Raw genomic sequence first — 22,485 nt, 5'->3', positions numbered from 1 at the left:
GACTGAACTGAACTGGACTATACAGTCCATGAAATTCTCCAGGCCAGAATGCTGGAATGGGTAGCCGTTCCCTTCTCCAGGGGATCCTCTTAACCCAAGGATCAAACCCAGGTCTCCCACATTGCAGGTGGATCCTTTACCAGCTGAGCCATCAGAAAAGCCCAAGATTACTGGAGTGGGTAGCCTATCCCTTCTCTAGCAGATCTTCCCGACCCAGGAATTGAACTGTGGTTCCCTGCACTGCAAGTGGATTCTTTACCAGCTGAGCTACCAGAAAGCAATGCAGAGGATGTAGGTTCAATCCCCAGTCAGGGAACTAAGGTCCCATATGCCACGGTGCAACTAAGCTCATGCTGCAACTGCTGACCTCACACACCACAACTTGAGAGTCCATGCACTGCAACAAAAGATCCCGTGTGACAAAACTAAGACCTGATGCAACCAAATAAATAGGCAAATATATATTTTAAAAAATGTTTTAAAAAAGACAAGGCAGTGGAACTCACCCAATCAGAACATCAGAGAGGAAAAAGAATGAAATACAGTGAAGATAGCTTCAGGACCTTATGGGACAACATTAAAGGATATTATAGGGCAATACTGCATTATAGGGCTCCAAAAGAGAACTAGAAAGGGGCAGAAAACTTATGTGATTAAATAATGGCTGAAAACTTACCTAATGTGGGGAAGGAATCAGACACCTAGATATAGGAAGCTCAGAAAGTTCCAAATAAGGACCTTAAAGAGATCCTTACTGCTGCTGCTGCTGCTGCTGCTGCTGCCTTAAAGAGATCCTTACTAAGACACATTATAATTAAAATGTCAAAAGTTAAAGATAATGGAGAGAATATTAAAAACAGCAAGAGAAAAACAACTTGTTACCTACAAGGGAACCCCCATAAGGCTATCAACAGACTTTTCAGCACAAAAATTGCAAGTCAGAAGGGAGTGGCACAATATATTCAAAATGCTAAAAGGAAAAAAACGTCTAACTAGTAATACTCTTCATAGCAAAGTGATTCTTCATAAACAAAACAGTTTTCCAGACAGGTGGCGCTAGTGCTAAAGAACTCACCTGCCAATTCAGGAGACTCAGGAGATGCAGGTTCCATCCCTGGGTGGGGAAGATCCTCTGGAGGAGGACATGGCAACTCACTCCAGTATTCTTGCCTGGAAAATTCCATGGGCAGAGGAGCCTGGTGGGCTCCAAAAAGTCGGACATGACTGAGCACATTATGGTTATGGTGAGACAAACAAAAGCTAAAGGAGTTAATCACTAAACTGGCCTTAAAACAGATGCTAAAAAAAATTTTTTTAAGCTGAAAATAAAAGCCATCAAATAATAACAAGAACAGATATGAAAGAATAAATCTCACTGGAAGGTAAATATTTAGTAACAGTACTGGTTTGATTACCTATAAAGCTAATATGAAGCTTAAAGACAAAAGCAGTAAAAATAACTATGATTACAATAATTAACAAAGGGATATTCAAGATGAAAAGATGTGAAAAGTGACATCAAAAATGTACAATGTTGGGGGTAGGAGACTAAAAATGATGAGCTTTAGAATGGGATCACACTTGTTATCAACTTAAAATAGACTGTTATAGATATAAGTTGCCATATGTAGGGCTTCCTGGGTAGCTCAGCTGGTAAAGACTCCCCTGCAGTGCAGGAGAGTCTGATTCAATTCCTGGGTTGGGAGGTTCCCCTGGAGAATGGATAGGCTACCTACTTCAGTATTCTGGCTGCTGTTGCTGCTGCTGCTGCTAAGTCACTTCAGTCGTGTCCGACTCTCTGCGACCCCAGAGACGGCAGCCCACCAGGCTCCCCCGTCCCTGGGATTCTCCAGGCAAGAACACTGGAGTGGGTTGCCATTTCCTTCTCCAGTGCATGAAAATGAAAAGTGAAAGTGAAGTCTCTCAGTTGTGTCCGACTCTTAGCGACCCCCTGGACTGCAGCCCACCAGGCTCCTCCGTCCATGGGATTTTCCAGGCAAGAGTTCAGTATTCTTGGGCTTCACAAAACAAAACCTATAGTTAATACACAAAAGATCAATGTCTTTTAAAACCTGAGGATAGTTCCTTAACGTTTGATCCTGTGATCTGATTTTTTGTTTGTTTGCACTAAGTATAATGCTTATTTGTAAAAGTGTGTGTGAGTGTGTGTATGTGTGTGTGAACTGCTTGAGGAGGGAGAGGGAGTCTCCTCATGGGGCAGGGTACCTGATTCTTGGTCCACACACTTGACTTTGCTCCAGGGGGTACAAGCCATGGCCACGAGCTTCCTCTCAGGGCACCTGGGTACAGACACAGGGATGATGTAGGGGACCCAACAGGGACAGCTGGCTGGATGAGGAGGAGGAAGGGGCAAGCTCCTGTCCCAGGTCTCCTGACAAGACAGTGGAGAGGGGACAGGCTTCTGCTGTCTGCAGGTCAGGATCCCCTCAGTCCCCCTCATTGGGTGGGAAAAGGATCCAGGCTTGTGCCCTGCAGCCCCCAGGCTCCTGCTGAGTGTTCAGAGCTGTCCTTGCAGGGCCTCTGCAAGGCCCACCCTGGCCTCCATGGGCTGCAGGGGGAGTCCTGTGAGGGGAGGCCTCATCTAGGTCAAGGGTCACAAGGGTGTGGGCACAAGCTGAGCTTCATCCTTTAGTCAAGCTTTAAATACGAGGCCCTCTCGTCCTCCACCTGTTGACTCTTCCTACCAAACTCAGCCAACACTGGAGTGTCAGAGGACAGCGAATTACTATTGACCTTCAAGTCCCCAAATAGGAAAGATTCAGGTGCTACTGGGGAACAGGGCTGGGTGTGAGGCCAGTCAAGTTGGCTCAGGGTTTTATGGGAACCTTGAAGGAGCACACTCATGGCCTCATTATGACTCTGTCTGCTGTCAGCACCTTTGGGCTTTCTAGGCCCCTTCTTGCTTACAAAAATAATTAAAGATTACATTTCGGACTCAATAGGTATAAAGATGAATATAACTGAGATTGAACTCTATGCAAATAGTTTTGTATGATTTCAAGATTTTTTAAAAAATTGGAGTGTAATTGCTTTACAATATTGTATTATTTTCTGCTGTACAATGAAATGAATCAGCTATATGTATACACATAGCCCTCCCTCTTAGACATCCTCAATCCTCCAGGTCATCACAGAGAATGAAGCTGAATTCCCTGTGCTATACAGCAGGTTCGCACTAGTTATTTATTTTACACGTGGCGGTGTGTATATGTCAATCCCAATCTCTCAGTTCATCCCATCCCTCCCTCCCCCACCTCCGCCCCCGTCCCATGTCCAGATGTGTGTCCTCTACATCTGTGTCTCTCCTCCTGCCCTGCAATAGGTTCATCTGTACCATTTCTCTAGATTCTACATATATACTGAAAAATTTTTCATGGGCCACTGATGGGATCATGGACCCTAACCTGCAGCCTGCTGTGCCCAGTGGAGAAGCTAGCTTGGCCTAAGGGGAAATGTGTTGAAGAGGTGTGGGGATGGACAGGGCAAGGGGCAGTGTGGGGCCACACAGTCGGATGAGGAGGGGCTCTGCAGCCTCAGAAGACCCCACCAGCATGGGAAAGCCTGGGGGCGGTTGGGGCTCTATAGGAAGAGGGGAGAAAATGGGGTACAGGGAAGCTCAGGAGTTTCCCTGGTGGCTCAGATGGTAAAGAGTCTGTCTGCCACACGGGAGACCCAGGTTTCACCCCTGGGTGGGGAAAATCCCCTGAGAAGGGAATGATCCCCTGATCCCCTGGAGAAGGCAGTGGCTACCCACTCCAGTATTCTTGCCTGGAGAATCCCATGGATAGAGGATCCTGGCAGGCTACAGTCCATGGGGTCGCAAACAGTTGGACATGACTTAGTGACTAAACAACAACAATCAATATAAAATACTGCTGGACTTTTTTTTCTTAAATATTGTCTTTGAAATTCAGAACGTATTTTTCACTTGCAACACATCTTGATTCAGAGAAGCTGTTTGAAGTGCTCCATTCCCATAAGGACCTGGTGATTACTCTATTGAACAGCACCACCTGGGCCTCTAGAACTTAGAGAAGGAAGTCCTAATTCCTGTTCTCAACGAGCTCGTAGTCCTTAAGAGACACAAAGAGGCACAGAACAAATACAGTGATGAGGGAAGAGCCTTCAAACAAAGCCCATGCCATTGGGCCCTGGTGGGAAAACAAGAGGAAAAATGGTCCGACCTCTAGAGAGTCACAGTGACCCAAAGGAAGGGGGTTCTGTGATCTGGAACTGAGCTGAAGACTTGGAAGAGCTGTCACAACCCGGGACCCCATGTCCCTAGGCTTGACCTTCACCTCCTGGGCTTTCCTCCTTCAGTGACCTCAGTCTTCCTTGCAGGATCTGTCTCTCTCATCTAATTCATATTTATTAATAGTGAAAGATGCTCTTAAAAAAACCCAACCTTTAAAACCTTTCCTTAATAATGTGTTATGATGATGACACTTCCTATTAATGATAAAAAACTAACTCTTCAATGATGATGATACAGCAACTAGGATGACTTCTGAAAAAGAATGATGTTTCTTCCTTATGCTCTTCTTATTGGATAATTAAAAATAGGTGGATCAATCAATTAATTGTAATATATGAAACCAGAAGAGTACTGCAAAAATATGAGAAAAAATTTCTTACCACTTTGGAGAGGGGAAGAACTTCTTCAGTATGACAACAAATTATAAAACTTGCCTAAAGGATATATAAAAATTAAGAAAGCCAAAGGGAAGGAATCATAACAAAGATAAAAACAAACTAGAAAAAAAGTACTCAGAACACAAATCACACTTAGAAATGTAACTTCCTTAATCTGTAAGGATTCATAATGAACCGAAAGAAGATCAACGCGAAAATGGTAGACATGAACATTATAAAACAATTAGATCAACAGACATCTATTGAATACTCCAGTCAAGAACAAAATACATTCTTCTCAAGTGTGCATGGAACATTCTCCAGAATAAACCTTATGCTGCTGCTAAGTCACTTCAGTTATGTCCGACTCTGTGCGACCCCATAGACGGCAGCCCACCAGGCTCCCCTGTCCCTGGATTCTCCAGGCAAGAACACTGGAGTGGGTTGCCATTTCCTTCTCCAATGTATGAAAGTGAAAAGTGAAAGTGAAGTTGCTCAGTCCTGTCCGACTCTTAGCGACCCCATGGACTGCAGCCTACCAGGCTCCTCCATCCATGGGATTTTCCAGGCAAGAGTACTGGAGTGGGGTGCCATTGCCTTCTCCAAATAAACCATATACTAGCTCATAAAACAAATATCAATATATTTAAAAGGAGAGCCATAATAGAACACATACCCTCCCACCACAATGGAATGAAATTAGAAATCACAAACAGGAAGGGATTGGGGAACTTCACAGCTATGATAAAATTTAAACAAGACACTTTCAAATAACCAATTAGTCAAAGAAGATATCAAAAAAGAAATTGTTAAATATTTTGAGATGAATGAAACTGAAGATACCGTATACCAAAACTTATGGGATATAGCTAAAGCAGCTGAAAACTTAGAAAGAAATTTATGCCTATAAATGACTGCATTAAGGAAGAAGAAAAATCTCAAATCAATAACCTAATACTATTCAGTGACACACTAGAAAATGAAGAACATACTAAAGGTAAAGCAAAGAGAGGAAGGAAATAGTACAGATTAGAACAGAAAGTAATGAAACTAAAGCTAGAAAAACAACAGAGTCCGTGCTGATGAACGTGTGATGGATCTTGTGGGGCCCTGGCCCTTCTGCTTGCCCAGGACTGCAGTAGAAACAGGAAAAGGCCGCTCTGGTCCCACCTTCTGCCCCAAGAGGAAGTGGCGAAGGAGGGAGATCAGGTTCATGGAGGGGAAGGGAGCCAGCTGTGGTAGACTGGCTGCTCTAAGAGATGTTATGTTACTTATTACCTGTCTTGTTTTCACTAGCTGTCAATATATTCCTGAAACCTAAAGCAGGCAGCACAGAGCGGGTGCTCCTATGGTTGTTGAATGATTGAATAAAGGCTGCATGTATGCCACTGTGTGGTTATTATAATATTTAGTAATAAGCCTCCTAAAACTAAAAATTTCTGATTTTTTCAAAATTATTACATTGAATATATTTGAAAATAAAACCATATATGTTTTCTGATGACGTTAGTAGGTGACTTTCTAGAAGAGTAGAATCTGGGTCAACCCACCAAGCATATTTTGTACTTGTAAATATACAAGTGTATTTTTACTGTAACCCAGCCTCGCACACACACTTGGGCACAGGTGCGTCCAGCTTTGGTTCCTGGAATTCAGTAGCTTTGATCTGATGTTGTGGGTCTTTCTTTGTTTTACTTTTCCTAACTGTGAAAAAAAAATTTCATATGATCCATTTATTTATTTATATTTTTGGCTGCGGTAGGTCTTCATTGCTGCACGCGGGCTTGTTCTAGTTGCAGTGAGCAGGGGCTGCTCTTCAGTGCAGTGCCCAGGTTTCTCATGCAGCGGCTTCTCTTGTTACGGAGCGTGGGCGCCAGGTACGCGGCCTCAGTAGTTCCAGCCCTTGGGCTCATTAGTTGCAGTTCAAGGGCTCTAGAGCTCTGGCTCAGTAGTTGTGGTGCGTGGGCTTAGTCGTTCCACAGCATGTGAGATCTTCCTGCACCAGAGATGGAACCTGTGTCCCCTGCATTGGCAGGCAGATTCTTATCCTTTGTGCTCCCAGGGAAGTCCTAAATTAAGTTTTAAGAAAAGAATGAGGTTGCATCCTAGTTTCATGTAGAAATTCTTGTCATTGTGGATGCAGCCTCCTGTTTTGAGATGGTTTCAAAAAGTCAAAATTGGTACTTAATTTTATCTTTTCACCTTCCCTGGAGACTATCGCATGCTTTCATTTCCTTATTTAGACTACTGATAATGGTGCAAAGCGTCTCCGCACTTGTGGAATAACTATTCTTCTGTTTTCCTAAGTGCCCTCATATATATTCCTCATTTGAGTCCCATATATCCTGGGATGGAGTGCCTGTCCTGATGGGGTGGGTGGGAAAGGACTACTGGGGCAGAAGAGACTGTGTGGGGTGCTGGGAGTGTTCTGTGTCTTGACTGGGTGATGGCTACTCAGCTGCATACAGTTATCAAAGCTGGAGCAGATACTTAAGAAGTGAGGATTACTGCAGGGAATGGTCTGTAAAAATAGAAACTATCAAAAGGAATCAACACAAAATTGTAGGGCTGAAAAGTCAAACAGCTGAAGTGAAAAATCCACACTACACGTGTTTAACTGTGCAATTGACCGGTAGAAGAAAGGATCGGTGAGCTTGACGATAGGACAAAAGAACACAGGACAGATAGCCTCTGCATGTGCATTTCCTAAAGAAAGCGGAGTCCCTGGTTTATCTCTTCTTCTAGACAGGGAAACAGTTGGAGATCCCTTTGAAGAGTTTGTTGATATTATCAAACAATACAAGAAATAGCTACATTATCCACTAGCTAGAAGAGACTCGTATATTCATGAATCCATGACCTAAATACATAACTTTATATAAAAAGAAGCATGCGTGTACTTTCCTCCCCGTCCTTGCAGTCTCCTCTGGAGAAGCTGTGAGTGGCACAGGGACAGGGGTGTATGTTCTTGCTGGGTCATTCACTCCTTCCTTCCCCTCTTTGTTCCTGCATGAGTGTGTCTCCTGCTGTGACTCAAGATTTCCAGGCACCAGGTTTCTTGGAGACTAGAATTCAGCCCCTCCTCCGTCCATCTCCTCCCTGCCCTTCCCCTGGGAAAGGGGCCCCAGCCGGGCCTGACTGCCCACAGCCTGCCCCAGTGGTGTCTCGGGTTGCACCTGGGCCTGCTAGGCTCCTGGAGGTGCAGACTGGCTGTGACAGCTGTCGGGAAGGTATCTTGCTTGCTGGGGTCCTCCTGTGGCCCCTCACTTGTGAGCCTCCTGCTACTCTGGGGACACCTTCTCTTTCTGTCCCCACTGGCCTTTCTGTAACCTTCTCAGTAGGCCTGGTGACTCAGCCCTGCAACCTCACAGAGACCGTTTTTTTTTTTTTCTCTCTCCTGGACCTTAGGCCCTAGCTCTTCTCCCTTTGAGTTGCTAGGAGGCTCCACAGTCAGGCTTCTGTCCCCTTCCCAAAGCCAAGGTGCTGAGTACAGAGCTGTATCCACTCCCAGGGGCTGCCCTTCTGCCCCTGCCCATTGGCCCCTCTGCCTCACCCTGAAGCCATGGCAGCCCTCCAGTGCCATCTCTCCTCTGCTCCACAGTCTGCTCCTGCTCAGTTATCCCCGCTTTCCTCCAAACCAGCACCAGATGTCCTGTGACAGCTCACAATAGGAAACTCCCATCGTCCAGCTCTGTACCTTTTTTCCTGACATTTCACTTTTTCCCCAATCTCCCCACCCCAACATGGACACTACATCTCCTGTGGGGCTCTCTAACAGTTAGGAAGATAACCGTGAGAAGATAAGTGCATTCCCAAGATGGCATGTATCTGTTGTTATGTTGGAGCCCTTCAACCATCCTTTCTCCCAAAAACCTCAATCACCAGCATCCTGAGAGCCAAGAACTTGTGAATATATTTGAAAATAGATTATATTAGATTCTTGATGATGTTCTTACTAGAACATGGGGCTTCCTAGAAGAAATAGAATATCTGGGTTAACCTAGAGGGGTATTTTTTCCTACACACACACACACACACACACACATAAAAATACCCATGCACTCTTTTGGTTCTTACCAACAGTTTGTTCATTTCGGTCTGGAGATTGGGGGAGCTATGATGTTAGGGTTGCTCACAACTGATTCCATGTACTTGTTCTGCCCCATGATGGAGAAAAGTCAGGCCCAGGACTGGAGTTGAGAAGTCAGAGGGTTTTATGTTGGGGCCGGGACAGGGGCAGGTCTGTACAGAGCTCTTCAGAATTCTGCAAGTGAATGAGGGCAGACCCTGGCAGAGTATTCACACCTTCAGAGGGAGCATGAGATCTTCAGAGGGGGAATATCATCACCGTAGGGAGGGAAGACCCTGTGGGAGGGAAGTGGTCCAGACAAAGCTCACCCCCATCCTGTATGCCCTGGTCTGTAGCGGAAAGCAGGGACCTGCATTTCCTGGCTTCCCTGGTGGCTTAGATGGTAAAGAATCTGCCTGCAATGCAGGAGACCTGGGTTCAATGCTTGCGTCAGGAAGATCCCCTGGAGGAGGGAAAGGCAACCCACTCCAGTATTCTTGATTGGGAAATCCCATAGACAGAGGAGCCTGGCAGGCTATAGTCCATAGGGTCGCAAAGAGTTTAGCAAGATTGCAACTAACACTAACTGTTATAGAAAATAAACATACCATTATGGCAACAATCAGATAATACATAAAGGTTCCTATGAGCAATCTCTCTCCAGCACTGTCCTGTTTGGCTCTTGACTGCAGCTAAGGACAGGGAGAAATCTGCCCATGAAAAGATGTCCCAAAAGGTGATGGGGTGACACATGACGTCACCCATACCATTCTCAGCTGCCCCAGGAGAAAGAGTAATGGCGATTACAGTGACTGCTCCCTCCAAAGCGGATTCATTCTGGTGTCTTCTTGTGTCCTTCCTCTAAAGGGGAGGATCCCACATGTGACTGGGCTTTTGAAAGCATAACTCCTTCACAAGAGAGGTCTGAGAGAAGCCTAGTGGTATTTGAATCTTGTTTAATGTTTTTTGATTGTAACTAAAGGGCAATAAGAAGTACCCTTTGCTGATCTAGAGGTGTCTTCCTTATCTGGAAGTTCTCTGCGTGGCATAATTCACAGGAAATCTGAAAACTTTTCCCCTAAGATCAGGAAAAAGACAAGGATGCCCCACTGACAACTTTTATCCACATAAGTACTACAAGTCCAAGCCAGAGGAATTAGGCAAGGAAAAGAGGCATCCAAATAGGAAACCAAGAAGTAAAACTGTCGCTGTTCTCAGATACATGATTTTATATATAGAAAACCCTCAAGACTCCATCAAAAACTCTTAGAATAAATGAATTCAATAAAGCTACAGGATACAAAATCAGCATGAAAAACCATTGTATTTCTTTATATTAATAATAAACCAGCAGAAAGAGAAATTAAGGAAATAATGTCATTTACAATTGCATCAAAAAGAATAAAATTTCTAGGAATAGATTTAACCATGGAGGTAAAAGATATGCATATTGAAAAGAAGACATTGAAGAAGACACATCTGTGACAACATGGATGGGCCTTGAGGGCATTATGCTAAGTGAAATAAACAGGACAGAGAAAGCAACTACAATATAATCTCTATTATATGTGAGATCTTAAAAAAAAACAAGCTCAGAGATACAGGAAACAAATTGATAGCTGCCAGAAGTAGGAGGCAGCAGGGTGGGGTGGGAGAAATGGGTGAAGAGGATCAAAAGGCAAAAAGAAAAGAAAAAAGGACTGGATGTAAACTGAGAGTTAACAGACTCAAGAGAGTGTATGACTGCAGGCTTTAGCACAGGGACTGAGGAGGGTTTTGCGGGGCTGGTTAAAATGTCTCTTGCTTCCTCTTGGTTCTCAGTGTCATGGTAGGTGATGAGGCTGGGGGTACACAGGACCTCCACCAGCCCAAGTCATCCGTTGCATCCAATCTGCCTTGGGTTCTCTCTGGCAGCTCCCCTCCCCAGGACCAGCGTAGACTCCCCTCTCCCCTAGTTGGACTGTTAACAAAAGACCTGCCTCAGGCCTCAGGGGTCAAGGGACAAAGTGTACCTTTTTTAAAATTGTTAAATTAAAAACAAAACAAAACACGGGGATTCCCGGGTGGTCCAGTGGTTAGGACTCTGTGCTTCCACTGCAGGGGCACAAGTTTGCTCCCTGGTCAGGGAACTAAGTTCCCACATGCCATAAGGCAGCCAAAAATAAAATGAAAACAAAACAAAACAAAACACCTTTCTCCGACTTCCCTGGTGGTCCAGGGGTTAAGAGTCTGCTTGGCAAAGCAGGGACAGGGATTCGATCCCTGCTCCGAGAAGATTCCATATGCTTCAGAGCAACTAAGCTCCTGCACCACAACTTCTGAAGCCTGGGCTCTAGAGCCTGTACTCCACAACAAGAGAAGCCAGGGCAATGAGAAGCCCGCCCACCAGGACCAGAGAGTAGCCCCTGCTCTCCGCAACTTGAGAACAGCCAGTGCGCAGCAATGAAGACCTGGCACACCCAGAAATGAATTAATTAATTAAAAATTTTTTTCCAAACAAACAAAACCCCAAACTTTCCTCAAGTCACACAGGGATTTATTGACTCTGGATGATCAGAATTCAGAGCTCTTAGTGGACATGTTGGTATTCTGGTCCACAATTTAAAAAAAGAAAAAAAGAATCCAATACAAGGTCTGGCTGTGGGGCACTGCTGTGACAAACAACACATACGAAAGCTCTTCCCCACCCTGGGCCCCCACCAGGCTTCTGAGGGGGCAACTTCGAGAACACCTCCCAGGGCTGCCCGGCAGCCCAAGACAGAAACCCTTGTTTCCAGTCTGCAACATTCTGACAGGAAGCAGGCCTGTGGCGCTTCCTGTCCAGAAAGCAAAGGCAGAGAGGGATTTAACTCCTTTTGGAACCAGGCTCATCTGAGAGTAGATTATTCCTTTCAGTGGAAGAGGTTTTCATAATAAGGGTTCCTTTCTCTTTTTATGTTGCATGACTAAATCTGAAAGGTGCTGTAACAGACTTTGATGGAAACTTTAAAAAAAACAACAATTTGTACTTGGCCTTGCTGTCATAAGCACTCACACCCTCATAGGATAGAGAGCCCAGCACCAGTGAAGTATGGGGGACAGACTTGGGCTCGGGAACAGCAGAAGTATGGAGTCCGTGGGGAGAGCCCACACATATCAGAGACCCTCTGGGAGGTGAGAGGAAGAGTAGAAGAAGATACTGGGAACCCTGAGGAGTGAATGCTAGCTTTTTAGGTACCATCAAAGGCGGTATGGTACCTTTTTAAAAATAGATTTTATTTAAAAGCCAGTATTTATTGATTTGTCTGCCTTGGGTCTTTGTTTCAGCAGGGGGGATCTTCCTTCCATCCTGTGGGTTTCTTTCCTTGTAGTGCATGCACTCTCTAGTTGTGGAGGGCAGGACTCAGTAGCTGGGGGTGTGCCAGCTCAGTAGCTTGAGGCATGTGGGATCTTAGTTCCCCCTCTCAGGGATCAAACCTGAGATCCCTGCATTGGAAGGCAGATTATTAACCACTGAAGCACCAGGGAAATCCTGATTTGGTAACTTGTTGATCCTGGCAAACTAGGGAGATGGGACAGTCCAGGGTGACTTGGACCCTTCTCTGAGCCTGATGATAGGAAGTGCTGCATTGCCTCAATGTGAATGGTGACCCCAGTTTGTGAAATCAGAGACATTCAGAGTTGTGAACATAAAATAGGACTTGGTGGATGTATTCATCTGCAAATAAAGTGTTTCAACTACATAGTCACAGCCAGGCCACGTTCTTTCTCCTGGATGCCACTTATATTGGGGCGGGGAGTTATTCACCAGACTCCAAAACGTTCTGTTGGGTAGAACTTCAGGTTTATAAAATAAAAGTGACAAAAGTAAACTTAGAAACTGTGCTAATGATACTTCAGATCTTTGAAAAGTAGAGTTCACAACAGGAAAATATGGTGTGTATCGTTTGCCTCTGGGGGCTTCCCTGGTGACTCAGTGGTAAAGAATCCACTTGCCAACACAGGAGACTTGAGTTCCATCTTTGGGTCGGGAAGATCCCCTGGAGAAGGGAATGGCAACCCACTCCAGTATTCTTACATGGGAAATCCCATAGACAGAGGAGCCTGGCGGGCCACAGTCCATGGGCTTGCAAAAGAGTTCGCCATGACTTAGCAACTAAACAACAATTCTTTGCCTTTAAATAAATACTTATTTGTAATTCTATAGTAAAGTGATTATTAACTATTTATATGATATAGGCCCAGGGCAAAAAGGTTCACCAGGTCTGTCTCATTTCCTAAGTACTTAAATCTCAGAAAGTGCAAGTGAGTCTGGCAACCTCCTCATTTTTCTAACAATTCAAGATTTCTTAGTTGACCCATGACTCCCCTACAGTACAGTACAGGGCACCTCTTGGATCACCTTCTTGGCTGTCCATGTTCTCTGGCCTCCTTGGGGCCCTGGTCAATGAAGGGCGGGGCGGGGAGGAGCAGAAGCTGGGAGTGGGCAGAAGGCAGTAGTTAGAAGACAGGTGATTCATTCATTTTCTCAACCCGTGGGGCATTAGGACCTGCCTGGAACGAAGGCACAGACCTGCCTGGCGCTGAATGAAAAACCGTGTCACACGCGGTTCGCTGGCGGAAATTCCCCTTTTGGTAAAGCCCGGGCTCCTCTCCTGAGCCACGCGTGATTGGCTGGAAGTGGTAATGATTATATCAGCAAGCACTGGCTCATTCGCTACCTCGGGTGGCGCAATCCCAAGTAGAGGTAGGCTAAGCTAAACAGCTGAGCTCCGCTCCGCGCACCTCGCAGGGGTGATCGCGCGCCCCACAAAACACACTTTCATTTCTGATGGCTCTGGAGGCTGTCACCCCGCGGCAACCTGGACAGCGAATGCTCCCCGATGGCACCGTGCAGCGGGGACAGAGGGCAGCGGCCGCCTCGAGCTCCCGGGCAGGGTGCACCCAGGGCCCCAGGCCTCGACTCCGGGGCCCCTGGGCTCTCATCTTCACCGTCTTGGGTGTCTTGCTGTTGGTGAGTTCCCGCCGCGAGTCCTGGCTCCAAAAGGCGCTCTTGGTGGCCCGGAAAAGGCCCGGGCGCGCCTGGCTGGGCAAATCCCGTCAGGACCCGCCTGGGCAAGTCCAATTCGCGGCGTGTTGGTGGGGGGCGCTAGAGGAGTGCGGGTCCCTGGCATCTACTTGCTGCCTGGAAGATCTGGCTCCTTGGAGAGCCTGACCTCTGGATTGGCCCCAGGCCCAGGGAGCATCAGGTCTCATTTCTTTCCTTTCCCTTCCCTTTTCCCTCTGCAGACCCTCCTCACTCTTTTCTCTCTCTTTTGCTATTTTGCACTGCATGTATCTTCTAAAACGTGTCCTTTGTAAATCATTAAGTGTAGGCTCCATCTTCCCCCCACCACTGCCTTAAGCACCCTTACATTTCCTTTTCTCTGAAAGGAGAACAACTTCAAAATTGCTTCCAGCTCCTTGCACTTTATGAATAGAAACCACCAATCAACTCAGCTTGGGTCAGATTCTCACCACTTTCTTTCAGAGGGGAGTTGGAGGCTCTGGGTGTGTTTCAGCACTGCTGGTGCTGCTGAGTTGCTTCACTCGTGTCCAGCTCTGTGCGACCCCATACACGGCAGCCCACCAGGCTTCCCCGTCCCTGAGTGTGCGTTTTTAAGAAGCTCACCATGGGAAAAAATGTGCACACTTGGCACCGCTTTCTTGCATTGTTTGAGGCTCTTTTCAAAGCTGCTTAGAGGGTCAAATAAAAAAAAATTAAGGGTCTAACAAAGTTACAGGAATCGTGAAAATATGCATCTTTCATTGACCAAATTAGTACCAAAAATCTGGAAAGAAATAGCATTTTGTATTCACAGGAAGTATAGAATTCGTTTTTAAAGTATCGGTTTGTAATAGGTAGGACTCATGTTGAACACACGTGATGAATGGGTCTGGGTGCCTGGCAAGTATCCAGTGTAGCCATGTGCATTGTCTGTTGGGTAACTCCTTAGAAGTGGAATTGCTGGGTCAGTGGGTTAGATAATTTTACACTTTTGCCTAGATAATGACAAACTGTTCTCCCAAAGAAGACTGGACCATTTTAACTCACACCAGGAGTCCACAAGGGTGCCCTATTTCCCTGCACCCTTGCACACTGAGCTCAAACGGTAAAGGATCTGCCTGTGATGCAGGAGACCAGGATTCGATCCCTGGGTTGGGAAGTTCCTACGGAGAAGGGGATGGCAATCCACTCCAGTACCCTTGCCTGGAGAATTCCGAGGACAGAGAAGCCTGGCGGGCTACAGTCCATGGGATCGCAAAGAGTTGGAGACAACTGAGCGACTAACGCACGCACGCACTTGCACACTGAACTTTAACACTTTCCCAGTGTAAGAAGTAAAGATGGGGCACCACAGTGTCATGGTTTTGATTCTTCCATTCCAGTAGAGTGTTTCAAGGATCCATGAGATTGCTGAGACTGGGAGTGGATAACCAGGAGACCCCCACGTTAGGACATAGGGGAGGGCACAAAAATTCAGACAATAAAAGAGCTAACAAAAATCTTGACACAAATTCTTTCAGACAACAGGAGTTCTTCACTAGTTCTTCTAAGGCCAACATAACCCTAATACCTAAACCTAACAGAAACATTTGAAAAGAAGAAAAAATACTTTTAAATACCCTTCCTAAAAGCAGAGGCAAACCCCATTCCTTTACAAAGCAAATAGTTAACTAAATTCTAGATCTTTAAAAACTATGGCAGAAACATCACATAAAGTAACTATCCTCTAATTAAAAATTTAACACATACACACAAACCAGTGTAAAGGAGAGAAGCTATATGAACAGCTTAACAGATGCAGAAAAAGAATTTGAACTGACACTTAACCCCCTGTAATGAAAAGGTGAAAGTGTTAGTTGCTCAATCGTGTCCCAACAATTTGCAACCCCATGGACTGCAGCCTGCCAGGCTCCTCTGTCCATGGAATTCTCTAGGCAAGAATACTGGAGTGGATTGCCATTCCCTTCTCCAGGACATCTTCCTGACACAGGGATTGAACCTGGGTCTCCTGCATTGCAGGCAGAGTCTTTACTGTCAGAAAAAAGTCTCATTTTATCAGGGTAGAAGGGACCTTCCTCCAAATGATGAAGGCCACTCCCTCTTGGAGTCACATTAGAGATTAGGATAACTGAGGAAGGGGCATGAGGGAATGTTTTGAAGCAAGCTAATTTCCATGATCTAGATAGAGGGTTTGGATTTCCCAAGTGTATGCATTAAAAAAAAAAAAAAAAAACCTCTTTGAATGGTACCCTTAAGATTGTGCACGTCTTTCTTTGGAAATCTTAACATTGAAGTAAACTGTAAAGAAATACTGAGCTTGAGTTACTAACATAATGCCAATGTATTAAGAGTTGCAGATATGAATTTCATCATAAAAATAAGACACTTAGGAGAATGGACAGAGGGGGATGGATAGAGAAAGAAATATGTGATACACCTAAGTTACAGAACTTAGGTGGTGAGCATATAAGAGTTGAGTGAATGAATCTTAGAACTTTGTTGGATGTTTGAAACTGTTTGTAGCAAAACATTGAGGGAGAGAGTCTGTGAGAGGAGAACCAGGGAAGAAAGGAAGGCATAGGATTGTGAGGGCAGGGAAAGGAGAGTCCACCAATTTGGGGTGACTCGGAGGAGGCCCGGACTGGGGAAGGGATGATTAGGGACACATATGAGCTTAGCTGTCCCCAAATACTTAACAGGTGGCATTTTATCTTGTTTAGATCCAGGCAGTTGAACTGGGCTCAACATAAGCTGTTTCCATTTTAACTTTGTTTTTCTTTCTTTTTTTCTTCTTCATGTCACTTTCTACTTTAAATCACTCCCAGATTAAAGTTACAAAACTATACAAAACCCTTTGTTTCCTGTATCATCTGAAACATAGCTGCTGACATGACAGATCCCATGACTGGACACTTGAATGTATATTTCCCACAAATGAGGACAGTCTCCCCCCAAATGACAATACAACCCTGAACGTCAGAACACTATCATCAACACATTAATCCTGGTGGAAGCCTCAGGCTCCAGTGATTTCAGACTGGCCCCATTGTGTCATTTTTAGCACAGAGACTTGGCTAAAAACCCTGTATTGCTATTTCTTCTTTCTCCATGTGATTCTGGTATTTTGTGGAACACTGACAGCTTCCTTTTGGGGACCACGTGTTGGATTAAAGCCACAAGTCCATTACTCAATATGTGATTCTATATCCTGATTATGAAAAATTGTATGCATGACAGAGCCCTCATTTGTGAAAATGTATGTGTGTGTGTGTGCACGCACATGTGAGAAAGAAAGAGAGAGCCTGAGAGTATTCACACATATGGTCAAATAGAAGAAGTCAAGACACAAAATAATGGATGTTTTCTCTAATCCAGGGGATCTCTATGGTTTCTGTATTCTTCTAAAAACAATTTTCCTTGCCCATACTTTCTGGGCTTCCCGGGTGGTGCTAGTGTTAAAGAATCAGCCTGCCACCACAGGAGATGCAAGAGACTGAAGTTTGGTCCCTGGGTCGGGAAGATCTCCTGGAGGAGGAAATGGCAGCTCACTCCAAAATTCTTGCTGGGAGAATCCCATGGACAGAGGAGCCTGATGGGCTACAATCCATGGGGTTGCAAAGAGTTGGACGTATCTGAGCACATACTTTCTGGAATAAACATATTTTAAGAGGAAGGAATACAGGGGGAAAAACTAAAGTATAAGTTACTTGCGGGCACAAAAGGCCAAAGAACAAACATGAATGAGAGTTTAGAGCTGGGAAGCAAGGTCCCAGTTCTGTTTGATTTTGCAGGTAGTGGTCAAGGAAATGTGGGGTGGATCCTAGAAGGGGTAAGAGTGTGGAAGCCACTCATGCCTGTCCCTGCTTTGTCCCCATAGGTCAAAGCTGCTTCAGCCATGTCTGTAAGGAAGGATGAAATTCACCAGCAGTCATCAGCCCCACTGGAACGGAGCCCCCAGCAGAAGTTATGTCCACCAGGTAGATTCTAAGACTGGTCTCCAACCCTTGTCTTCATGTCTGTGTGTTTATTTCTGGCTGTGCTGAGGCTGTGTTGCTGCATGGGCTCTCTCTAGTTGTGGAGAGTGGGGCCTGCTCTCCAGTTGCGGTACTTGAGCTTCTCCCTGGGGGCTTCTCCTGTTGCAGAGCACAGGCTCTCGGGTGCACGGGCTGCAGTAGTTGCAGCCTGTGTGCTCAGTAGTTGTGGCTCCTGAGCTGTAGAGCGCAGGCTCAGTATTTGTGACACGTGGGCTTAGCTGCTCTGCAGCCTGTGGGATCTTCCCAGACCAGGGATCCAACCCATGTATTCTGCATAGGCAGGCAGAGTCTTTACCACTGAGCCACCAGGGAAGCACCTGACCTTTCTTTTTACTGTTTAATGTGCCAGCTATGAATGTGACTTGGATGTGTGGCTTGTAATATATTTCTGTTGGCAGTGCTGGTCTAGGGTATGTGTTAGATGAAGAATCAAAAGGTGAAAGCCCGGTTGAGGAGAGTTTCCCTTGTGGATTCCACAGATGGCCAAAAGAGGCCTCCCCAGCCACACTGCCAGCCTCAGGGAATCCTGCGGGGATTTACTCACCAGCTTTTCCCTTCCTTCCCAGGATTTTACATGGAAGAAGCCATTAGAGGTTGTGCCCCATGCACCGATGGGATAGACTACACCAGTCATTCAAACACTCTCCCTTCTTGCTTACCTTGCACGACTTGCAAATCAGGTACAGAACCTGTGGTCCCCCATGCCTGCAGTTAGAGTGCTGAGTGATGAGATGGGATTTAAATAGGACGAGGAGTCAGAGACCTGATTTCCAGCCCAGCTAGGTCTTCATCCTGTCTTAGGTCAGTAAAATAATGAAAACAGAAGTTATTTGCATAACGCATGCCAACTGGTAGGGAAGTCTTTCAGAACATCAGCTGGAAAGAGGAAAATAACGTGTCCCTTGATGGAGGGGGCTGGATGGTAACAGTGCAGAAGTCCTGGGGGAGTGGGGCAGGGCTGGGTTTGAGCTGTGTCATGTGTCTGATCCTGGGCCAGGCTCCTGCGGGCGCCATGCCCTCTGCTCTGGGGTCTCAGCCCCTCTCAGCCTTCATGACCTGAGGTCCCTCTCCCTCTCCAGCAGGGCATCACCCGTTGGGACATCACCCAAGGGTTCCTCTTCATCCATAGCATCTCACATTAAACCTCTCCCCAGCCCACTTCTTACTCCTCATTTGTGATCTAAAACATTTTTCTTCCTAACCCTGATGCAATCCGTAATGATTCACAGTCCCTTTTGTATGCCTCTATTGGTGACACGCGAACAGTGGCTGTTCTATGGATGGTCTATGTGTGTTGCCACAGAAAATGATCCCAAAATTACTTAAAAAAAAAGATTAATTCATTTATTTTTGGCTGTTCTGGGTCTTTGTTGCAGAACAAGGGCTTTCTCTAGTTGTGGTGAGTGGGGCTACTCCTTGTTGCTTCTCATCGTGGTGCACTGGCCCTAGAGCACAGGATCAGTAGTTGTGGCACACGGGCTTAGCTGCCCCGCAACATGTGGGATCTTCCCAGACCAGGGATGGAACCTGTGTCCCCTGCTTTAACAGACGGATTCTTAACCACTGGACCACCCAGCAAGCCCTCCGAATTACTTCTTGAACTGAGTGGATGGAGATCTGGGTGGTGAAGAAGGGTTGAGAGACATACGAAGGAAACACACTCTCAAAACCTTATCTTTGGTCTCTAGGAGAAGAAGAAAAAAATGGCTGCACCCCGACCAAGGACACTGAGTGTCAGTGCAAACCTGGCACTTTCCGTGGAGAAGATGCACCTGAATTCTGTCAAAAATGCAGCACCGGGTGAGACACAGGAGCCTAGGGGGGCTTCCAACCCACAGGAGACCCCAGTTTCCTTGTACCCATTTCTGTCTCCTGCTTCCGTGAAGCCCCTCCCACCTCCCAGAGCTTCCTTGTGCCTGTGGGGTCTCCTGAGCCTGCAGCAGTGCTCCCTATCACCACTGTCCTGCATGGCTTTCCCAGTGTCCCCTTCCCACCTCTCCTCAGGAGGGGCCTAGAAAGACAGAAGTGCGGACAGCAGACAGAAGTCATGAGGAGGCCACGTGTGTGCTCCTTCAAGGTTCCTATAAAACCGGAGCCAACTCGACAGGCCTCACACCCAGCCCCTTGTTCCCCAGTAGCACCTGAATCTTTCCTATTCGAGGACTCAGGGGCCAATAGTAATTCACTATCCTCTGATGCTCAGTATTGGCTGAGATTACTAGGAAGAGCCAACAGGTGGATGAGAGGGCCCCGTATTCAACTTTGACTGGAGGATGAGTCAAACTTGTGACCTTTGACCTGGATGAGGCCCCCTGGCCTCACAGAGCTTCCCGTGCAGCCCAGGGAGGCCAGACGAGCCTTGAAGAGGAAGCCCAGCTCCTGAAGGACAGCTCTGAACACTCAGTAGGAGCCTGGGGGCCGCAGTACACAATCCTGGATTGTTCTCCCGCCCAGTGAGAGGGAGTGAGGGGACCCTCCCCTGCAGACAGCAAGAGGCTGTCTCCCCTCCACTGTCTTGTCAGGGGACCCAGGACGGGAGGCTGCCCCCTCTTTCTCCTCATCCAGCCAGCTGTCCCTGATGGGTCCCCCTGTGTCTGTACCCAGGTGCCCTGATGGGAAGGTCATCGTCATGGACTGTACCCCCTGGAGCAACATCAAGTGTGCGGACCAAGAATCAAGTACCCTTGCCCATGGGGAGGCCCCAGTTCCTGGAGAGCTAACAACCATGAGCCAGAGACTACCCATCACTCCCTCTCCCTCCTCAGGCTCTTCAAGGCTGGTGATTAAAATTGCATCTGTAATCACCACTGTCCTAATTGGATGTGTATGGTGCTACTTTACAGGTGAGGTTCTAGAAGGGAAGGAGGAGGTGCTGGCTCCCTCCTCCATCTCCCCAGTCCTCCTGTTCCTCCTGGCTTGTCTCTGATCTTGTTCCCCAGGAAACCCCTCCTCCTCCCACCTCACCTGGTCCTACAAAACTGATCACATCGGGCCCCCAACTCAGCTGACGGTCCCCTCTTCCCCCTGGCCGAGTCTGGTGGGAGGCAGGAGAAGAGGGTGGTTCAGTAGCACTGCACAGAGATTTTACATGGGTTTCATTTTACTTCATTTTCTCCCTTCTTTTCTCCTCCCTGAGGGTTCTCCAGATTCAGAATGTCCTGCTTGCAGTCACAGGCCTGGGGCTCTTTGTTCAGTGTCTGAGCCCCCAACCTGCACCCTGTCCCTAGGAAGGGAGGTGCGGCAAGAGCGCCCTCCCCACCACTCAGTGGATGTCTCTTCTCTTCTAGGTCTCTTTAATGAGTGCTGGCACAAGGTGATCGGTTTCTCCAGCATCTGGCGGCATCGGACCCTCAGTAACTGCATCACAGCAAAGCCCAGGGTGGACACGGTCCCCGGTTTGTCCTATGCTGTTGTCCCTGACTCTCTCAACTGGCCTGGGGGCTCTAGGCTGAATGTAGGAGGGAGACTGGCCTGCTGAGAGCTGTCCTAAGGCTGGTTGGCAGCGCTGGCCCTGTCCTTACTGTTTGAGACACCCTCACTCTGTAGCCTGGGGCATGGGGGGTGTCAGGCAGGGGTGCTCAGTTCCCCTTAGCATCACACCAGAGTCTGGGTGCCATCAGCAGAGCCCAGATGTGCTGAGTCTATGCCCACTTGGGGGGCACAGCACAGGTGTAGGTGGGAAGGCAGAACCCACTGTCCCCCCAGAAGCTGTAGGGGTTTGTGGGTTTGTGACTCCTGGGTCAGTGCCTTGCTTTTTCGAGGCCCTTTTCTGGCACTTATGTCCCCCAGGAAGGTCTGGTGTTCTGGACCATGCACACAACAGGCTGACCAATGGAGACTGACTTTCCATTCTGGTCCCTTGGCAGATAAAGAAGCTGACAGAAGACAACGCCCAGTCCTGAGATGCAGCAAGCAGATTGTCTGTTGGTGAGTGTGGGGCTCTGGACCTTCTGCTTGCTTGGGACTGTGGTAGAGACAGGGAGAGGCAATGGGTCAGGTCTCCTCTTCTCTGGGGAGGTGGTGATGGAGGGAGACCGGGGCATGGAGGGAAGGGAGCCCACCCCCTGCTCTGGAGAGAGACCAGGGCATGGAGGGGAAGGGAGCCCCAACCCCTGTTCTGGTCCACTGGCAGCTCTGATGCTACTTCTCATCTGTCTTGTCACCACATCCCTCGTCTAGAACAGGGCAGGCGAAGGGTAATCACTCCTCCCATCACTGACCCAGTGATGGAGTCAGAGCTACATAATATTTTTCTGTGTGACTGTTACATACTTTTAAGCCATTCCTCATCATAGTGGGAATTTCACATTTATTTCAAAAGTATTGTTAAATTGAATCTACTTGAAGGAAAATTTCTTTGTCAACATACAGAAGTATTTTCACTATGTATATGTGTTTGTGTGTGTATATATATATATATATATATATATCTATGTGGAGGGCATGGCAACCCACCCCAGTATTCTTGCCTGGAGAATCCCCATGGACAGAGGAGCCCAGCAGGCTACAGTCCATGGGGTCGCAAAGAGTCAGACATGACTGAGTGACTAAACATATGTATATTATATATGTATACACACACACACACACACACACACACACATACAGAGACGTTTAGAGTTTGGGGTCATATCATTTCAATAGTTTTGAGGTTTTTGAGTATTACCTTAATTTATAAATTAATCTAGGAGGAACTGAGATCT

General features: G+C 46.8%; 1 protein-coding gene across 3 annotated transcripts in view; it reads left to right on the top strand.

The window, feature by feature from the left end:
• LOC147367369 (tumor necrosis factor receptor superfamily member 10B-like) overlaps positions 1–22,485 on the top strand; it is a 44,867-nt gene that overhangs the window by 9,469 nt on the left and 12,913 nt on the right. For 2 of the 3 annotated variants that reach the window (XM_086416378.1, XM_086416377.1), the window contains exons 1-7: positions 13,344–13,715; positions 17,626–17,725; positions 18,349–18,462; positions 19,471–19,582; positions 20,387–20,625; positions 21,070–21,177; positions 21,649–21,709. In XM_086416378.1, the coding sequence (XP_086272504.1) occupies positions 13,533–13,715; positions 17,626–17,725; positions 18,349–18,462; positions 19,471–19,582; positions 20,387–20,625; positions 21,070–21,177; positions 21,649–21,709 (917 nt within the window). In that variant the 5' untranslated portion in view covers positions 13,344–13,532. Of the gene's footprint in view, positions 1–13,343; positions 13,716–17,625; positions 17,726–18,348; positions 18,463–19,470; positions 19,583–20,386; positions 20,626–21,069; positions 21,178–21,648; positions 21,710–22,485 lie in introns of those variants that run through there. The other variant, XM_086416379.1, reaches the window with a different exon arrangement.

Source organism: Bos grunniens, chromosome 8 (genome assembly GCF_055505025.1).
Source record: "Bos grunniens cultivar Pamir isolate PY7600 chromosome 8, Bosgru_T2T1.0, whole genome shotgun sequence".
Lineage (NCBI taxonomy): Eukaryota > Metazoa > Chordata > Mammalia > Artiodactyla > Bovidae > Bos > Bos grunniens.
Note: the sequence above shows the minus strand (reverse complement) of the source record. Positions and strands in the feature narration are given on the sequence as shown.